At 46.0% G+C, this 15,167-nt stretch overlaps 1 protein-coding gene across 1 annotated transcript; it reads left to right on the forward strand.

Annotated features, from left to right (window-relative positions):
• Positions 1-301: 301 nt before the first annotated feature.
• Positions 302-15,127, forward strand: LOC136427188 (uncharacterized). Its single transcript, XM_066415963.1, has 4 exons — positions 302-1,341; positions 9,031-9,221; positions 13,389-13,414; positions 15,076-15,127. The coding sequence occupies exons 1-4, from the start codon at positions 1,247-1,249 to the stop codon at positions 15,109-15,111; spliced, it is 348 nt and encodes a 115-aa protein (XP_066272060.1). The 5' UTR covers positions 302-1,246; the 3' UTR covers positions 15,112-15,127.
• Positions 15,128-15,167: the final 40 nt, after the last annotated feature.

Genomic DNA, 15,167 nt, shown 5'->3' on the forward strand with positions numbered 1-15,167 from the left:
AGTAGTAAACCTTTTCAACCCTTCTCCTATAAGTGTCGCAAAAACATGCGTAAAACTCTCCTTAAACATTAGGCCATTGGAACCATACGCCACTCTCTAGTTATTCAATGTAAAGAGTTTGAAGCAATTTTGTTCCCATCCGTACTCCTTGACTTCTTCTACTGGTGTTTCCCGGGTTCATCCAACCTGCCGCCGCAGCTGCAGCGAGCTGGCCGCGCGCCAAACCGCGGCGAGCTCCCCTGTACAAACACACAGATAGCCGGGTGATACCGCGCGCATGCGGCCGGCCGTCCTGCCGTTCGTCCCCGCCACTCCCTGGTGACGACATCCTCGGGACAACAAGTGCACCCGCGGAATCCCGGCGGAAACGACAGTCCGCCGACGTGTTTGCGTGTTATTGTGTGTGTTTTCCCCCGCGAACAAATATTGTTGGAAAGGTTCGTCCTGGCGCGGTTTCCGCCTTTCCCCATAGGCCCACTTGGAGGTTGAGGCGATAAGTTAAGCCCGGTCTCTTCTGTGTTCTTGTTAGCGCAGATTTGGGGTGAAGACATCCACGGCGCGTCTTTCAAGAGTCACTCCTTGGACGAGTGGATGCGGAAATTGGAACAGGCACCTGTCGCCTGTCTGGCGGTGTCCACATGCCTCCAGTCGTGTGACATTATTTCCGCCGAGCATCTGCGCGTTAGCCTGGAACCCCCCGCTACTTTGTGTAATTAGCCTCGCACCCCGAGACCTCGAGACGCAGCGGCGGGTCTCTAGCTCGCAGGGACGAAGAAATCCCCGACTGAGCGGCGAGAGGCCGTTGCCGACCGAACCTGGATTTGATTTTCGGTCCCCCATCGCGCCCTTCTCCCTCGCCTAGAGCGCGGAGAGTCCCGGAATGTCACCATGAGCGGCACGCTGCTCCTCTGCCCAGCACAACCTGGTGACTCCAGAGGTCGAGAGAACAGAAGGGGGTGTGCGCTTCCGCCGCGAAGGGGTGACTCTCGGTTCGACCCGCTCTCACGGCCAGCGGCGCGCAGCTATCTAATCTCCGGCATGTGAAGCCACATTCTCCCGACCACTTCACGTCCATCGCACGCCACAAGGCACGCCCAGATATCGCACGACACGACGTGAAGCGACGAGAACCAGAGCCCACCAACAGGTCCTTGTGTTGTACGGTACTGTACACACGCCGCAGACACACTCCGGGGAACTCGTAGGATCGCGCCGGGGACGACTTGGCCCGGGAGTTGTGCTAAAAATGGTGCATCCGCCTCACCGCTCCACAATGCCGGCCAGCCTAGTGTATCTGATGTTCGTCACCGCGGTACAGATTGCGAGTGCTGACGAACTAAGGTGGGTATTTTTGGACCTGAAACATCTGTTTTGTGGGTCCCCTTTGTTTTGTTGTAGTGTGTGTGTGTCAGTACATCCTGACCATGGCAGCGCCCTACCGTGTACTAACATACTGGCCATATCGCGGACGCAACGGTCAAGAAAGGGTACAACATTTTATAACCTTTTCGTATTTTTTTCGTTCTTTCTTTGTTTCCTTGCATGTTAGCTAACAGTAAAATTGGTTCAAGTCTTTGGGAACTAGTAGAGCGACTGTATACATGACTTAGCTCTTTGACGCTTTGTTGATCACGCTATTCATAGCAGGGCTGTTATGTTCTCGCTTTCTGTTCTCATGTGTCCCGACCGGTTTTGTGGACTTAATGCGTAACACCTCGCGGCTTAAACGGGCACTGACACCGACCTTACAGATAATCCCTATTTGCTCACGTGTTTTCTGTTGTTACAACTTAACCGTGTTTTTCGACCGTTGTTGTGTTTGAGCTGCATTGTGGACACGAGTCGGGATTAACAACACCAACTTGTACACGCGCGGGCTCGGAGTGGGTCCTCACCGTGTTAATGCGAAACGTGTGTTCTCCCTTTGAAGTCGCTTTAGTGGAGCAAATCTCCCCCGTTTTATGTAAGCATGAAAGTTGTAGGAACAGCTCGACATTTCCTTTTTCAAAGGCGTCCTAGTTAAATTCACAAAACATGGAGCACAGTGTGCCATCGGAGTACCTTACTTCTACTTAAGTTTAACTAAAGAAAATATCAAAGGAATCAACCGAGGAAAGAATGATGGCAAAGTCATCGAATACGTTACTTATACTGCTGTGACAGAAACATACATCGGGATTAATTGAATTTTCTTGCCCGAACGCTAATTGCAAACTAACAAGGAGTAATGACAAAGTTGTTGATTATATCAATACACTGTTTGTTTTATGCATGGTATGAATAACCCTACCTTCAGTAAGTACTCTTGTCGCCTTAGTCTTCTTAACTTTCAAGGTAGTAATCCAAATCTTATTCCGTTACTATTCTCCAAGCAGAGGTTTTGGTCGGCTGGCTGGGGTAGTAGTGGCCGGGGGGTTTTAACATCGCCTCCCGATGGCGATGGTTACGGGAGGCGATGTTAAAACCCCCCGGCCACTACTACCCCAGCCAGCCGACCAAAACCTCTGCTTGGAGAATATTCCGTTACCACAAGAGAGAAGAAAGGGAAGCAAGGAAAAAAAAGGCTACAGTCATGACGTCACTAAGTCCAGAAAATACCAGAACATTTTTGAGCATGTGCAGCTCTTTGGATACTATACCGCCAGCGTTTCCGAAGTAAACATTTTAGTTTCTTAGGCTACCTTTTTTCAATTCCAACTGGAAAAGGTAAGTTGACTAGTAAGGGAATTGTGACCCAAAACAAGACCGCTGCGACGTCACAGCTCGGTCGATCGGCTTTCCAACAACAGAACAGCCCGCTTTTGTTCAAGCCAGTGTCCCTGGGGCTTGGCCACCTGAGCCCCTATAGCCTCACAACTACAGGTCTGTGGGGATGCTGTTGAGAGATGGGTGGTACTTACAAAAGACTATCAAGGGGGATACATGGCGCCAACTGTCCTAGACTATAGTATACGTAGCTGTTCTGAAACCAACGGAAGCTGTGTTAGATTGAATACTCATCTTACTTCCTCATAAAGCCAGGGAGGTACCAATTCTTTCTTTGGTTTTCGAACATCTTAGAATAGAAATTAAGCTAGAGGCCAAAATGAGAACTGGGAAAAGGACCTGTTGAACCTGATCCTGTTCACTCAGCGAAACGTCTGGCCTAACTGTCTAGTTTCTAGACTAGCCTGGCTGGGATTGCTAGCCCTGTGTATTTCTACTCGAATTCAAAAGAGCACGGTACACTTTCACTGGACCCAAGGCACGCTGGCGGTGTCGCTTCGTCTTAAACTGGATTTGTGTTCTTGATTTTATAATGGGAATATCATTCAAAACGTATGACCAAAAAGACAACAAAACACAAAAAGCTTAAAGGGATTCGTTTTGTCGATGAAAGTCATTGAGTGCTTTGTCAATTCGATCTGCCGTAGGGACGCCGCCAGCGTGCCGCGGGTCCAGTGAGAGGGGGGCTTTAGGTACGGGAGGCGTAGTCCCGACCTTGAGGACACTAACCTTGTCCTTCGCGCGGTTCGAATGGCCGCCATCATTTGCGGGGTAGGCACCCCTGTAGAGCTGGTCTCTCAAAATAACATCAGAACCAGCCGCAAGGAAATATCGTTTCCGACAGGGACGGTTCGTGAAAACTTCAGAAGGGAACGTATACATTCGGATACAAGTAAAATTTGTGGGAAACAGATATGTAGGCCGTAGGCAGTTCCCTTTCCGCATCTCAAAGGCTTTAACGCTAGGTTGGCCAGGAATAACGCCTTCTGCAGACGGTCTAAGGAACGGAATAGATGTCCGAGTTTTCCTGTAGCTTGTAGCGAACGGAAGAGAATGTATCTTACTTCAAGGTGGCACAAATAACTTGTTTGATTCCTAACTAGTCCTCTCTTTAAACGTGTTTTTGAGCTACCGAAAAAAAACTGTCAGGAACGTATATAACCATTTCCATTGATTTTTCATACTTCATTTCGTTCCGTAACATGAATAGCTCGCAGCCTCTTGTTATGGTTCGTGAGAGGTCAAGGGCAAATGATTTGCGAAGGTGCGGGCGTCTCGGTCGGCGACTTTGCAAGCTAAGACGGGCGTCACATTACCTTAAGGGCATGTGTAAGTGTTGCCTCCGTTTAAGACGTGTCAATTTACCTACTGCATTTGCAACTTCTCGTCCAGGTTTTGAGAATCATTTTCTTTAGTCTTCTGTTGTTTGCTGTTATGTTGTACTTAACACCGGTGATTCCCTTGACTAAGTTGGATAGAGCAGCCCGCACAACTGAGCTCAACTTGCATATTTTTGAGGTAGAGTCTAGTTCCCCATTGATCAAAGGCATGTACCGACAGGCTATTTCAGACATAGAATGCCTCAAGGCACTTTATCTCAACCCAACGACGTTTTAGATATTGAAGATTTGGGGTTTAGTCTTCCCGTCTACTGCTAGCATGCTACATCTCGTACATGACTAGTGTGTTCTATACCAAGTGGCAGTCTTCTTATCATGATAGCTTCTTAGATTTACAAGGCGTTAGGTATACTATAACTTACAATTTGATATATTTTAGTGTTTGCGATTTTTAGTCGGAAAAAAATGCACAGATGGCTCTTAAACTGTTGCTCTTAAACGAAAACCAGGATCGCTAAATAAAAACTACAGCACCAAAAGTTTAAAGAGGACATCAGACAAGAACGATAACGTATCGCCTCTTGTAAATTTGGAGCCTGAATCAAAGCGGCTGTGAATCACTTCTCTAATGACCAAAGCGCCGCTGTTTGTCGCAAACCACCGTGCAAGTGGTGGCTTATCAAGGCACTTTGGGGGATCGTTTGCTAAAGAGGACTTTGAGGCGTTACAGCAGGGCGTCTTGCAAGACGCTGTTTTTCAAAGCGCTTTCAAAGTAGTTTTATCTTAAAGCGACTGCCAACATAATATTTGTAAGAAAAAAGTTGTTTTGCCATATATGAATTTTACTAAATCTGATTTTGTTTTATCAATAGAACGTTGTGACACCGCTTTTAAGTCCCGTGCCAAGAAAACGTCTCGGTCTGCGTTCTTCCTTCTTGCGACTTAATCAGTCCTTTTGCACAACCCCTGGTACAAGAAATGTCTTCATACATGAAGTTAGCTAATCCAATTATTTTAATAGGGCATGGTGGCTCCAAAGTGCCAAGAAAATGTCTAAGTCAGCGTTCTTCCTTCCCTTTATGAAGCTTCCTGAGATTTAATCAGTCCCCCGACACAGCCCTACCCAGCATGCCAGGCTCGCCAGGTGCTCTAATCTGCTTGTTCCCACGCTTTTCCGGCATTTTACCCATGACCTTCAAACCTGGGGAAGGTCAAACAGGTCGCCTCTGTGATCACAGGAGGGGATCATCCGCGCCAATTGATTTCCTGACATTATCACCTGGATCGAGTTTCAACATCGGGGATGTCCACACAGTCATGGTTTTCCGGTGCACTTTGATGAGTTTCAACATTGGGGATGTCCGCATAGTCATTGTTTCCCGATGAACTTTGATGACCAATAGATTACTACTTCTTGCCTGTTGATAGTTTTTGAAAAGGATTTAATGATATCGGCCCTTTCCGTCCGAACTTTTATCGATTTTGCTTGTCTCTCTTCAAAAAAAGTATGTTTGCCCCAAATCAGCTTTGGTATCTTCTATATATTGGAAAACTCTACACTCGTGAAATCGTTCTTTTCATTAAGGTTTTTACTTTCAGTACGAATTGATCTAATTGATGTACTGCAATTAACACGATGATAGGTTTTGTGCCAGAATCCAAGTGAAGGAACTTTTGTGAAGTTTTAATCCGAGCTGCGACATGCATGGCTTTTGAATTACCTTTGTATGACTGGGATTGGAATGCCTATTCTTATTGACCACGTTGGCCTGCGCTTTCCCACCTCTCCAAGCTCCTCTAAGATGCCATTTCTCTCAGAAGGGGTCTAAATTAGCGAGTTTCTATTCCTACAAGAACAGGCGGAATGTCGTTACGCGGGCTCCCCGTGTCGGAGGCGCCGCCCTGTGATGACCGCGCATTGCGGAAACCTCACGTGGAATTCCGTGTGCCGAGAGTTTACCGCTGACGTGGGATGGAGGCCGCTCATGCTGGGACCATGGGTCGGTCGGAAACGAATTGTCAGGGATCTTTCAGAAAATTTCCTCTTTCACACCAGACGAAATTTGTTCGACCGTAGAGGAGGCGCCGGTCTGGTCAAATGCTTTCAAAAACCTTTGAAACGAAAAAAAAACACACACATAAAGAATGACACTGGGGGATGCTAAACGTAGGTGCTAAGGAATGATCAACCTGGCAAGTCGTAGGCATTGGGGGAAGTACCTAAGCACTTTGGCTAGGCAGGCAGTTTTTTTAACGAAACTAGACATACTCAAGAGTAGAAATAGCTTTACGGGACAGCCGATGGCATTTGGAGGGGAACATGTCGTTTGCCGTTTGTCTAGCAGACAGGAAGGAAATATAGGATGCGATTCCATCATCATCGACGTCTGAGGAAAAAGCTGTTGCTATTTGCACGATGTGAGAAATATGTGTCTGTACAGCAGCCACCTCCGCATCCTATAGTTCACTATTTCATGTGATGGTCTCTTCCTGGAGACTGGCTGACGCTGTCAGGCTCCGGGTCGGTAATGTCAGTGACATTGCCATCTCATATTTTTGTTGGTTCGGTTATTTGCATTGAATCTCACATAAGTCTGCCCGTGGGAAATGCAGGTTCAACTTTCTCATTCTGTTCCATTCGTCCCTTCTCCTTTATGCGCTTTTTCACCGCTTTTTATGGTTTTGGTTATCACCAACTAAAAAAGCATAATGTTCTGTTGTGGACTCGCATGTACTGGTCCAGGATTTCCGACCGAATTTTGCGTCCGACCCTCCTGTAAAAACCAATTGGTCTGACCACATGCAAAGGTCAGCTGTGGCAAACAGTGGCCACAGCATACTGCGGGGTAGCGACAGTGGTCAACCTTAAGGCCAGCCGAAACGACCTCTACCTGTTAGACACCTTAGGACGAAAACAACAACAATCGAAACTCTATAGGGTCTTATCGATACGACAAATGGATCTAGGTGTTCGTAAGGTTTCTTTTACACTCAAATTTGTACATCTTAAGTTGACCTTCAATCAAAGGCACTTTTCATCTTTTTCAGTATTCCCAGCATTTCGTGACTGCTTTACGTAATTCAAATACTACAAATCTATATGGTCCAAATAGGACAGGTACCTTCCTAAACTTTGCTGTCATGAAGGTGCGCCCTTAACCCTTGCGACATAAGGTTTCTTGAAATAACGTATGGAAGGTGAAGGAATGACTGAAGTGATTGTTCCGCTTTGCATCTACTGATCAATGGCACTAATGATCGAAGAACACAAATACAACACTATGGGTTAGTTTTGCTTGTCTTGTATTACATTACAGGAAATGCGTGTTTCCATAAGATGACAGAACATACGAAAGAATTTGGCACTCTGTTTGGGCGAAGATGTAATCAAAATGTTACTAGCTGACGTGTTCGTAAAATACCCATTTATAGACGCTGATATAGTTCAGGTAAGACGCTAGGCAGGTGCCTAAGAGAATGTGCGTTGATACAGGCACACCTGGGTTACCAATCTACACATGTATGTTGCGAACATTGTTAGTACTTGTTCCCGAGAAGATTGGAATCTTCGTGGCAAACTGGCCAAACCCCACCATTACTGTGATTCAGCTGATTCAGTACTAAGCAGCTAAACTAAATTTTCCAAGTAGAAGGTTTTTGCTGAATCTCATGGCCTATCGCAACAGTACTAACCAAACATTAGCATATAAGACATGTTCTGCTCTTGAACAATGCTCTATTTCCACATCCTTGCCCCCGCGGAAGTTCTAAGCCTGCTAGGTCAGAATCTGGACGCATACATTTATTCCAGGCTGTTTGGTGAAGGAAGAGCCTGGAACTGAATCAGGATGACACTCAGGTTAGGAAGTTCTGTCTTGTCCATGCGATTTCCCCCTACCGAGATGACGTCAGTTCTCATGTGTAAAACGTCCCAAGAGGTTTCCTGGCTGACTTGAAGCATCTGCTTTCCCATGCGCCATCCATCCATCACCGCACGTGACGGTTTGTTCCCTCACAGCCAGGCCAGATGGTCTGGTACAGAACACCTGTTTCTTTCTCGTTTGGAAGGAAGACATAAATAAGACTAGTCTTTACCTGTTTGGCAAAGGACTGGCTCTGCAGGGCCATATGTTGCCCCTAGGCTTACTTGGCGTATTGTTGTAGTCATCCATTTTAAGGACTAGTAGTCACGCTATACGTGTACATGGACATGTCGTCACATAGTGTCGATAGGGGCACGGCCAGGCAAATAATATCATCCCTAAGTACAATCCAAGCTGAGCACCGCTTGTTACCTTCGCCAAGAAGGTTATGTTTTGAGCGCTTTTCGTCTGTGTGTGGACAACATAACTCGAGAAGCTGTAAATGGATCCTTATGATATTTGGTACGTGGGTAGGAGTCGGGAAAACGAAGGTCAAGTCTAATAATGGTCCTCCTAGTGGTTTTCAACAGTACTGCAGCGGAACTTCTGGTTTCAATATCGTGTGTGCATGATTTTATTTAAAGGGAAATTGTATCACGTGAAGGCTTGTCCTTTTTTGGCAAACTACACGAAGCTCTTTTGACAAATTACACGTAACTTCTCTGACTCTGGCTGAATATGTACCCTGTTTGTAGCCTCCTTCGCAGACTTCTAGGAACGCCGTCGTTTATCTTTCTTGGTGTTGGGGAGCGTTGATTTGTGATTTGTAGCATGTGCCAGGCTCTCTAATGCCAGAGACAGTCTGACCCATGTTGAAAATCGCAAAGTAGCATTCACCTAAAAGATCTACGCCTGCGCTCCCAGAAGTCTGCGAAGGAGGCTATCCCATTCGTGTAATTTGGTACTTTTTAAGCTATAGCAATAGGTCAAAGTAGGGTTGTTCCCAAAGGCGCGTACAAAGGCCTCATCCTTAAAATTACATCTATTTTCCTCCCCCACAGGAACTACATGGTGATGGCTCCCCGTGTGCTCCGCCGGGGCCTGTCGGAGCCCGTCTCGGTGCGGCTGTTCGGGGAGGCCCGAGACGCGGCCGTGAACGTTACGGTGGAGCTGCTGGCGAGCTCACGGCACCACCGGAACCTAGTCCAGCCCCTGGGAGCTGTCTCACGCATAGTGCCCATCACACCAACAGGTGGGTACAGATAGCAATCTCCAAGCAGATGTCAAAAGATCGACTCGTATCTAGCAACTTCGTTTCTTTTTCCTGACCGTGAAACAAGACCTCTCTCCCGTGTAAGAGAAAAATATCATTTAATCAGAAAACATCTGCTTTTAGATAGAGTGCTTCATCACCTCCTATTTTTTGTTATTTGATGGTGGTACCGTCCAGCACCGGCAGCCCTCACGGCAACATCTGGTCTCGTGGCTCCTGTAAACCCGGCTGGGTGTCGTTTGGTCACCCCAGATTTATTCATTGGGTCCCTTTTGACACTCTGGACCTTGGAGCAGAAGTGACCCAAGTTCATTTGGGCCGCTTCTGCTCCACTGGGTCAAACGTCGGGTTCGTTGGGCCACCTTTGATGGTCTCCTGGGCAATGTCGAGTCCACTTGGCCCCATTTGGCCATCCTGGTCTATTGACCGGCATTGGGCTCCCTCTTATACGCTGGTCAATCGTCTACACTCCTGGTCCATTGGGCCACCTCTGATACACCCCTTGGCCCATTCGGCCCTCTAATGCAGCGGACCACACACTAATACATACTTCTTCAACCTTCCGTGCATCTGTTTGTTATTGCAGATAGTTTCAGTAAGAGAATAAACCACTTCATTTCAATTTCGTCATTACCTCTACATTTCACTTTGCGCTTTTGGGTAGCAAACAAACGCAACAAGTGACGCTAGAAGCAGTAATCTTTACAGGCTCCATGTAGTAGAGTCCTGCCCTGATACTTTTAAGGCATTGATTTACCAAATTGTAAAAACATAAACCACATGCACAGGCTTACGATCTACAGATTTCGATTTTAGGTAGCAATGGACATGACCAGTGACTCGAATCGATTGTTGCTAAAACAACTTTAAAGACACCGTGCAGTAGGTCTCAAAAGAGATCCTTACACTGCATGGCAGCGATTCACCAAGAAAACAACACCGACCACATGTTTGTCACACGGAGGTGAAGATCATCCGAGCTGACGTATTTAGTCCACTTGTTTTTCAGCACGTCTCTCGGCGGGGCCGAAGGGCACGTCCACCCACGTGCGCGCCGCGTGAACACTTACCCAAGGGTCACCCGGGACAACGCCAACGCCTCGTGCGATAACATCGGGTGCATACCGGTGTCCAGGATAATGCACTCACTGGTTGTCGGTCTATCTCAGATTAAGTTTGGACGAGATCAAGGTCAAGGTCCTCATCGAACCAACAATGCGCGTTGTGCGATATCATCGTGTGACCCTGTGTATTAACATCATGTGGCATACCGGCACCCAGGCTAATTCGCTCAATGGTTGTCGGTCTATCTCAGACAAAGTTTTGGGCGAGATCAAGGTCAAGGTCCTTTTCGACGTGACGTACGATAGACGCGTTGGGCGATGACATCGTGTAACGCTGTATGAATACATCGGTTGGCATACCGGTGTCCAGGCCGCTAATTCACTCACTGGTTGTCGGTCTCTGTCAGACAATTTTGTGTAATAAGGCAAGATAAATGAAACAATTCCCAAAGACATATTTTGGGCCCCGTACATTGTAGACTACGCGATCAAGCACCTGTAGCCGGAGAAAACGTTATGTAGCATACCAGGCGTGTCCAGGCTAATTCGCTCACTGGTTGTCGGTCGCTGTCAGACAAAATTTTAGGCGAGTTCAAGGTCAAGGTCTTCTTCGACATACGATAGGCGAAGTTCAATGCGCGTTGTGCGATATAACATCGTGTGGCATACCGGAGCTCTGGTTGTCGGTCTCTAGTCGATCTCTGTCAGACCAAGTTTGTGTAATAGAGCGAGATCAAGGTCAAGGTTTTCAACTACGTACGATAGACGAAGATCAATAAATGAAACAATAATGAAAGATTTGTATCTAGGTGGACTTTCGCAACCGTAGGATCTCACTGAAAGGCCATGTTGTGAAAATGGCTGGTATGTTTCCTCTCTTAAAACCTGATGAGATTCGGAGACATGGTTAGCCGGTTGTCTTTCTTTGACACTTGAGAAGGTAACTGAGAAGGACGTTGAACTTCAGGGTGATGAACTTCACTCTGTCAAACTCGACAGGGACTTAAGGAGAACCTGGTGTCATCTCACAGAGGATGAACTGAACTTTTGTGGACTTCTCTCTAAAGCACCTGTACATGCAAGAAACATTATGTAGCATTCTGGTGTTAAATCTCATTCTGTCACGCGCACTGGTGAGGTCAACTTTCAAGTTTCATCAAGATACATCATGTCAACAGACATATTTTAGACAATACTAGAGCAAACACCGGCAAAAACGTGTCCCAATCTGTATTGATAAATAACATTGCAGAAAGCGCAGAAGCTAAATGTTACTCCAACGCAAGGTAGGATGAAGATGCTAATAAACTTTTTGTTCTTCTGTTTATTGCAAAAATTGTTTTTCTGTGCGCTTCACAAAAAAATACATTAGTTGTAAAAAACAAAAACCTGTTGCGGAAAGCCGAAGCGTTTTTACTCTAAACATATGCTTGCCGCTTGGCGATTATCACATCATCGCCGCTTATGTAAAGGTAGCGGCCCAGAATCCGGACCAAAACCAACAGAGATTAGAAGAATGCATCTTTGCCGCCTCAGGGCCGTTCTTGATCCTAACACGTGAACACCACGCTGTTAAAGTGTGATAAGTCCTCCAGGGCAACTCTTCCCAAATGTTTGTAGATCGCAGATTAAAATGCTGACTCGTGGTTTTCGACGCAGTGAGTGAGTGATAAGCGAGGCCAAGCGATCTTTATCTTTGTCAAATGATTTCCTGTCCCAAAGTTTACCAATTGTTATTAGTTTGGGTCAAAGTCTCAAAAGGCCAGGAACACATGTACTAAGTAATGATAAAAGAACAGTGTAGTCCTTAAGGGCAGCGAGGATTAAGGTCCTCGAAAGCACCAGTTGCCGCAAGATGCTCATCTTGCCGAGTCAGCTCTTTCCTGCCCCGAGAGGCCATGCGGGTTCGCGCCCGCTTGTCGCTGTAATTGAGCTAAGCACGTGTCTTTACAAGCCTTCAAGGCCCGAAATCCCCCATGGAAAACTCCCAACCACAAGCATGGCCATGTTTGGTTAATCCCTCCATCCTTTGTAAGTTTATTTAAGGCCAAGTACGGCGATAGGTACTGCCTGCGTAGTGCAAGGTGTTGTACACGCACTGTTAATGCACATGTTGGCACAATGAATTTGGGGCATAATTTGCTCGAATTACTGAGGTCTTGTCGTGATTAAAATTTTGACAAGAGGCAAAGAAATTGGACGAATAGATTGAAGCTACGACAGTCTATCGTCTTCTCTGAAAGCAGCGCAAAAATTCGAGGTTTGGCTAAATGATGTCCATTCGATCAAATAGCTCATTTCGGCACACACATCAGCAAAATTTGGAGTCTAAAATAGAGAATGTAACAATATTTTTCTGAAAGAAAAGTGAACAAAATACAAGGCTGTGCTAACACAATTTTCCGCAACTATTCCTTCTTCCACATAAGCTGATGTGTTACGTCGAATGACGGTTATACCGGATATATAGATGCAGATACTGATACAGATATAATTACAGATAATGATACAGATAATGTACCGAAGGTACCAAATTGGGTCAAGATTTGTCACGTAAAATTTTCAGAAAAATATGGCTAACACGAAAACAAGGATTCTTGCACAGGCTGCAAAAGGTGACGCAACACCGGCCGCATCGCTTCACCAGCACTACAGCAGCGGCTCACATGACATGTTGTTATCCCTGAAACACCTGGTTCGGCGCCGGGGCTAATCCTCTAGCCCACCCCCTCAGTCCCAGGCCGTCACGTCCCATTCATGTAAAGTAGGAGCAGGGGATGACGCTAGCAGAACGGGACGGCAGATAATTGTGTGTAATCAGCCGTGTGATGCCCTTGATCACCAGATAAGGCAACAGGTCACGACGTGTGGCGTCCTATTTGCCAGAAAGGGGGAAAACAAGGTGGGTTTAACTTAACATGCCCCGGAGGGTATTGCATCAGAACGCGCGAAATTTAGCCGACTGGGGTAAAAATAATCACATCAAAACAGCCAAAGTGACATATTAAGTGACAAGAGACTACATCCAGAAAATAAACGTTTATCGACTGCGCTTAATGTGATGTTTCTCTTTATTTTCCAGGTAACACGACAACCATGATGTTGCCCGTAAGTACAAGCTCCTTTGTCTGTAAGAACCTTACATTTTTATGGAAGGGATATTGGCGTTTTCTTTTTACACAAACAGTAAGTCTCACCTGCTGACGTTTCGGTGTCTTTTTGGACACCTTCCTCAGAGCTTCTGACTGCTTCTTACCGCTATAAGTACTGCAGCCGAAGGAAGGAAGGCAACACGAGTGATGAACCGGGACGAGGGGGATACAAACTTAGCCACGTTTGGGATTGTGTTCTCGCCGCAAAAGCGCCACCTACTTCGGTTACTTATAGCGGCGAGAAGCAGTACTCCAGTCAGAAGCTCTGAGGACGATGTCTGACACACTGAAACGTTAGCAGGTGAGATTTGCTGGATGTGGAAAAAGAAATCTCCAATATCTTATTTTGTACCAACCTGATGAAATTATTTTCGGAACTTTTAGGGAAAGTTTACGTCATTGTCAACTCAACTTTTTTACATCTAAATTACTCAGCACATTGTGCGGTTCATTTGTGGACGAAATGTTCAATATAGTAATTTGCATCAGTAGTAACTTAGTAGATAATTAGAAAGGTAACACTTTCAATCAAATACATAATGTCTACCTTGACATGGTCTTGCATTGATATACACACAACACAACAGTTCAGCGCGTCCTGATTTCCCCTTGTCTTGTTTGCATCGACTTCAAAACAAGCTATTTCCGTTGGTGTCAGGTCAAGGACGCAGCTTGTAAACATCATCCTTATTCTGCTGTAAACACCATGTCATCCCCAAGTGTCGTCACTGACACAAACGGGTTTATTTTGGCTATTGGTGTCACTCGAGGAAAACAAAACAGTCAGAATCGCGTTGGTGTTGTTCATCGAAGAAAGCGAAGGATTACTGCTGTTTTCTTTTTGTATCTCTTATTCTTTCAAAGCTGTAAACATCGCGCAATCTCTGTATGTTACTTAAGTGTTCCTGCCAGCTCTATGTAGGGCATGGGAACAAGAGCAGCTTTTTTTTGGAAGCTTGGTACTTTGTTGACAGTACTGCTGACCTCCTGTTGATGCAAGACCATCATTGATGCTCGTCCAGAAGGCAGCTTTGCATTATTCAAAATCTTCGTCCACATTTTTTGTTTATCTATTTATTTATTGGTTCATCATGTACATGCCAGGGTTGCCCAACTAGCCGGAGCCTATTACTAAGGGCGAGTCCATGTGCGGCCATAGGGCTGTAGGTTTTGAACCACATTCTAATATTTCTTGCATGAAATATTGTGTCTGCGTTTAGGTCCAAAAACATGAAATGGTTGGGGTGCAGTTTCGCATCAGGAAAACCAGGGAGATGCTACCATTCATAGTAAAGATATATCTTGATGTTTTTCATCCATACCTTGTACTCAGGTCGGTCCTGTGACGCTACACCGACACAGACGGTGGGACTACAAGCTGCGTGTGACAGGTAGAACCAGGAAGATTCTAAAGTTCTCAGCAAAGATATGTCTTGATGCTTTTCATCCCTAAGTTATCCTCAGGTCGGGTTCTGTGGCGCTACACCGGCACAGACGGTGGGACTACAAGCTACGAGTGACGGATAGAGCCAGGAAGATGCTACAGTTGATATGAAATATTTCCGTTCATATAGCAAAGATATATCCTCATGTTTCCTATCTTTACGTCATCCCCAGGTCGGTCCTGTGGCGCTACACCGGCACAGACGGTGAGACCACAAGCTGTGGGTGACAGGTAGAACCAGGAAGATTCTAAAGTTCTCAGCAAA

Source organism: Branchiostoma lanceolatum, chromosome 2 (assembly GCF_035083965.1).
Source record: "Branchiostoma lanceolatum isolate klBraLanc5 chromosome 2, klBraLanc5.hap2, whole genome shotgun sequence".
In the NCBI taxonomy this organism is placed as follows: domain Eukaryota; kingdom Metazoa; phylum Chordata; class Leptocardii; order Amphioxiformes; family Branchiostomatidae; genus Branchiostoma; species Branchiostoma lanceolatum.

What these genes read in the sequence shown, in the direction of transcription:
- LOC136427188 (XM_066415963.1), top strand. Translation starts at nt 1,247, where the DNA reads ATGGTGCATCCGCCTCACCGCTCCACAATGCCGGCCAGCCTAGTGTAT. An exon ending in GCGAGTGCTGACGAACTAAG is followed by an intron (nt 1,342 to 9,030) that starts GTGGGTATTTTT and finishes CCTCCCCCACAG; the next exon opens with GAACTACATGGTGATGGCTC. An exon ending in AGTGCCCATCACACCAACAG is followed by an intron (nt 9,222 to 13,388) that starts GTGGGTACAGAT and finishes TTTATTTTCCAG; the next exon opens with GTAACACGACAACCATGATG.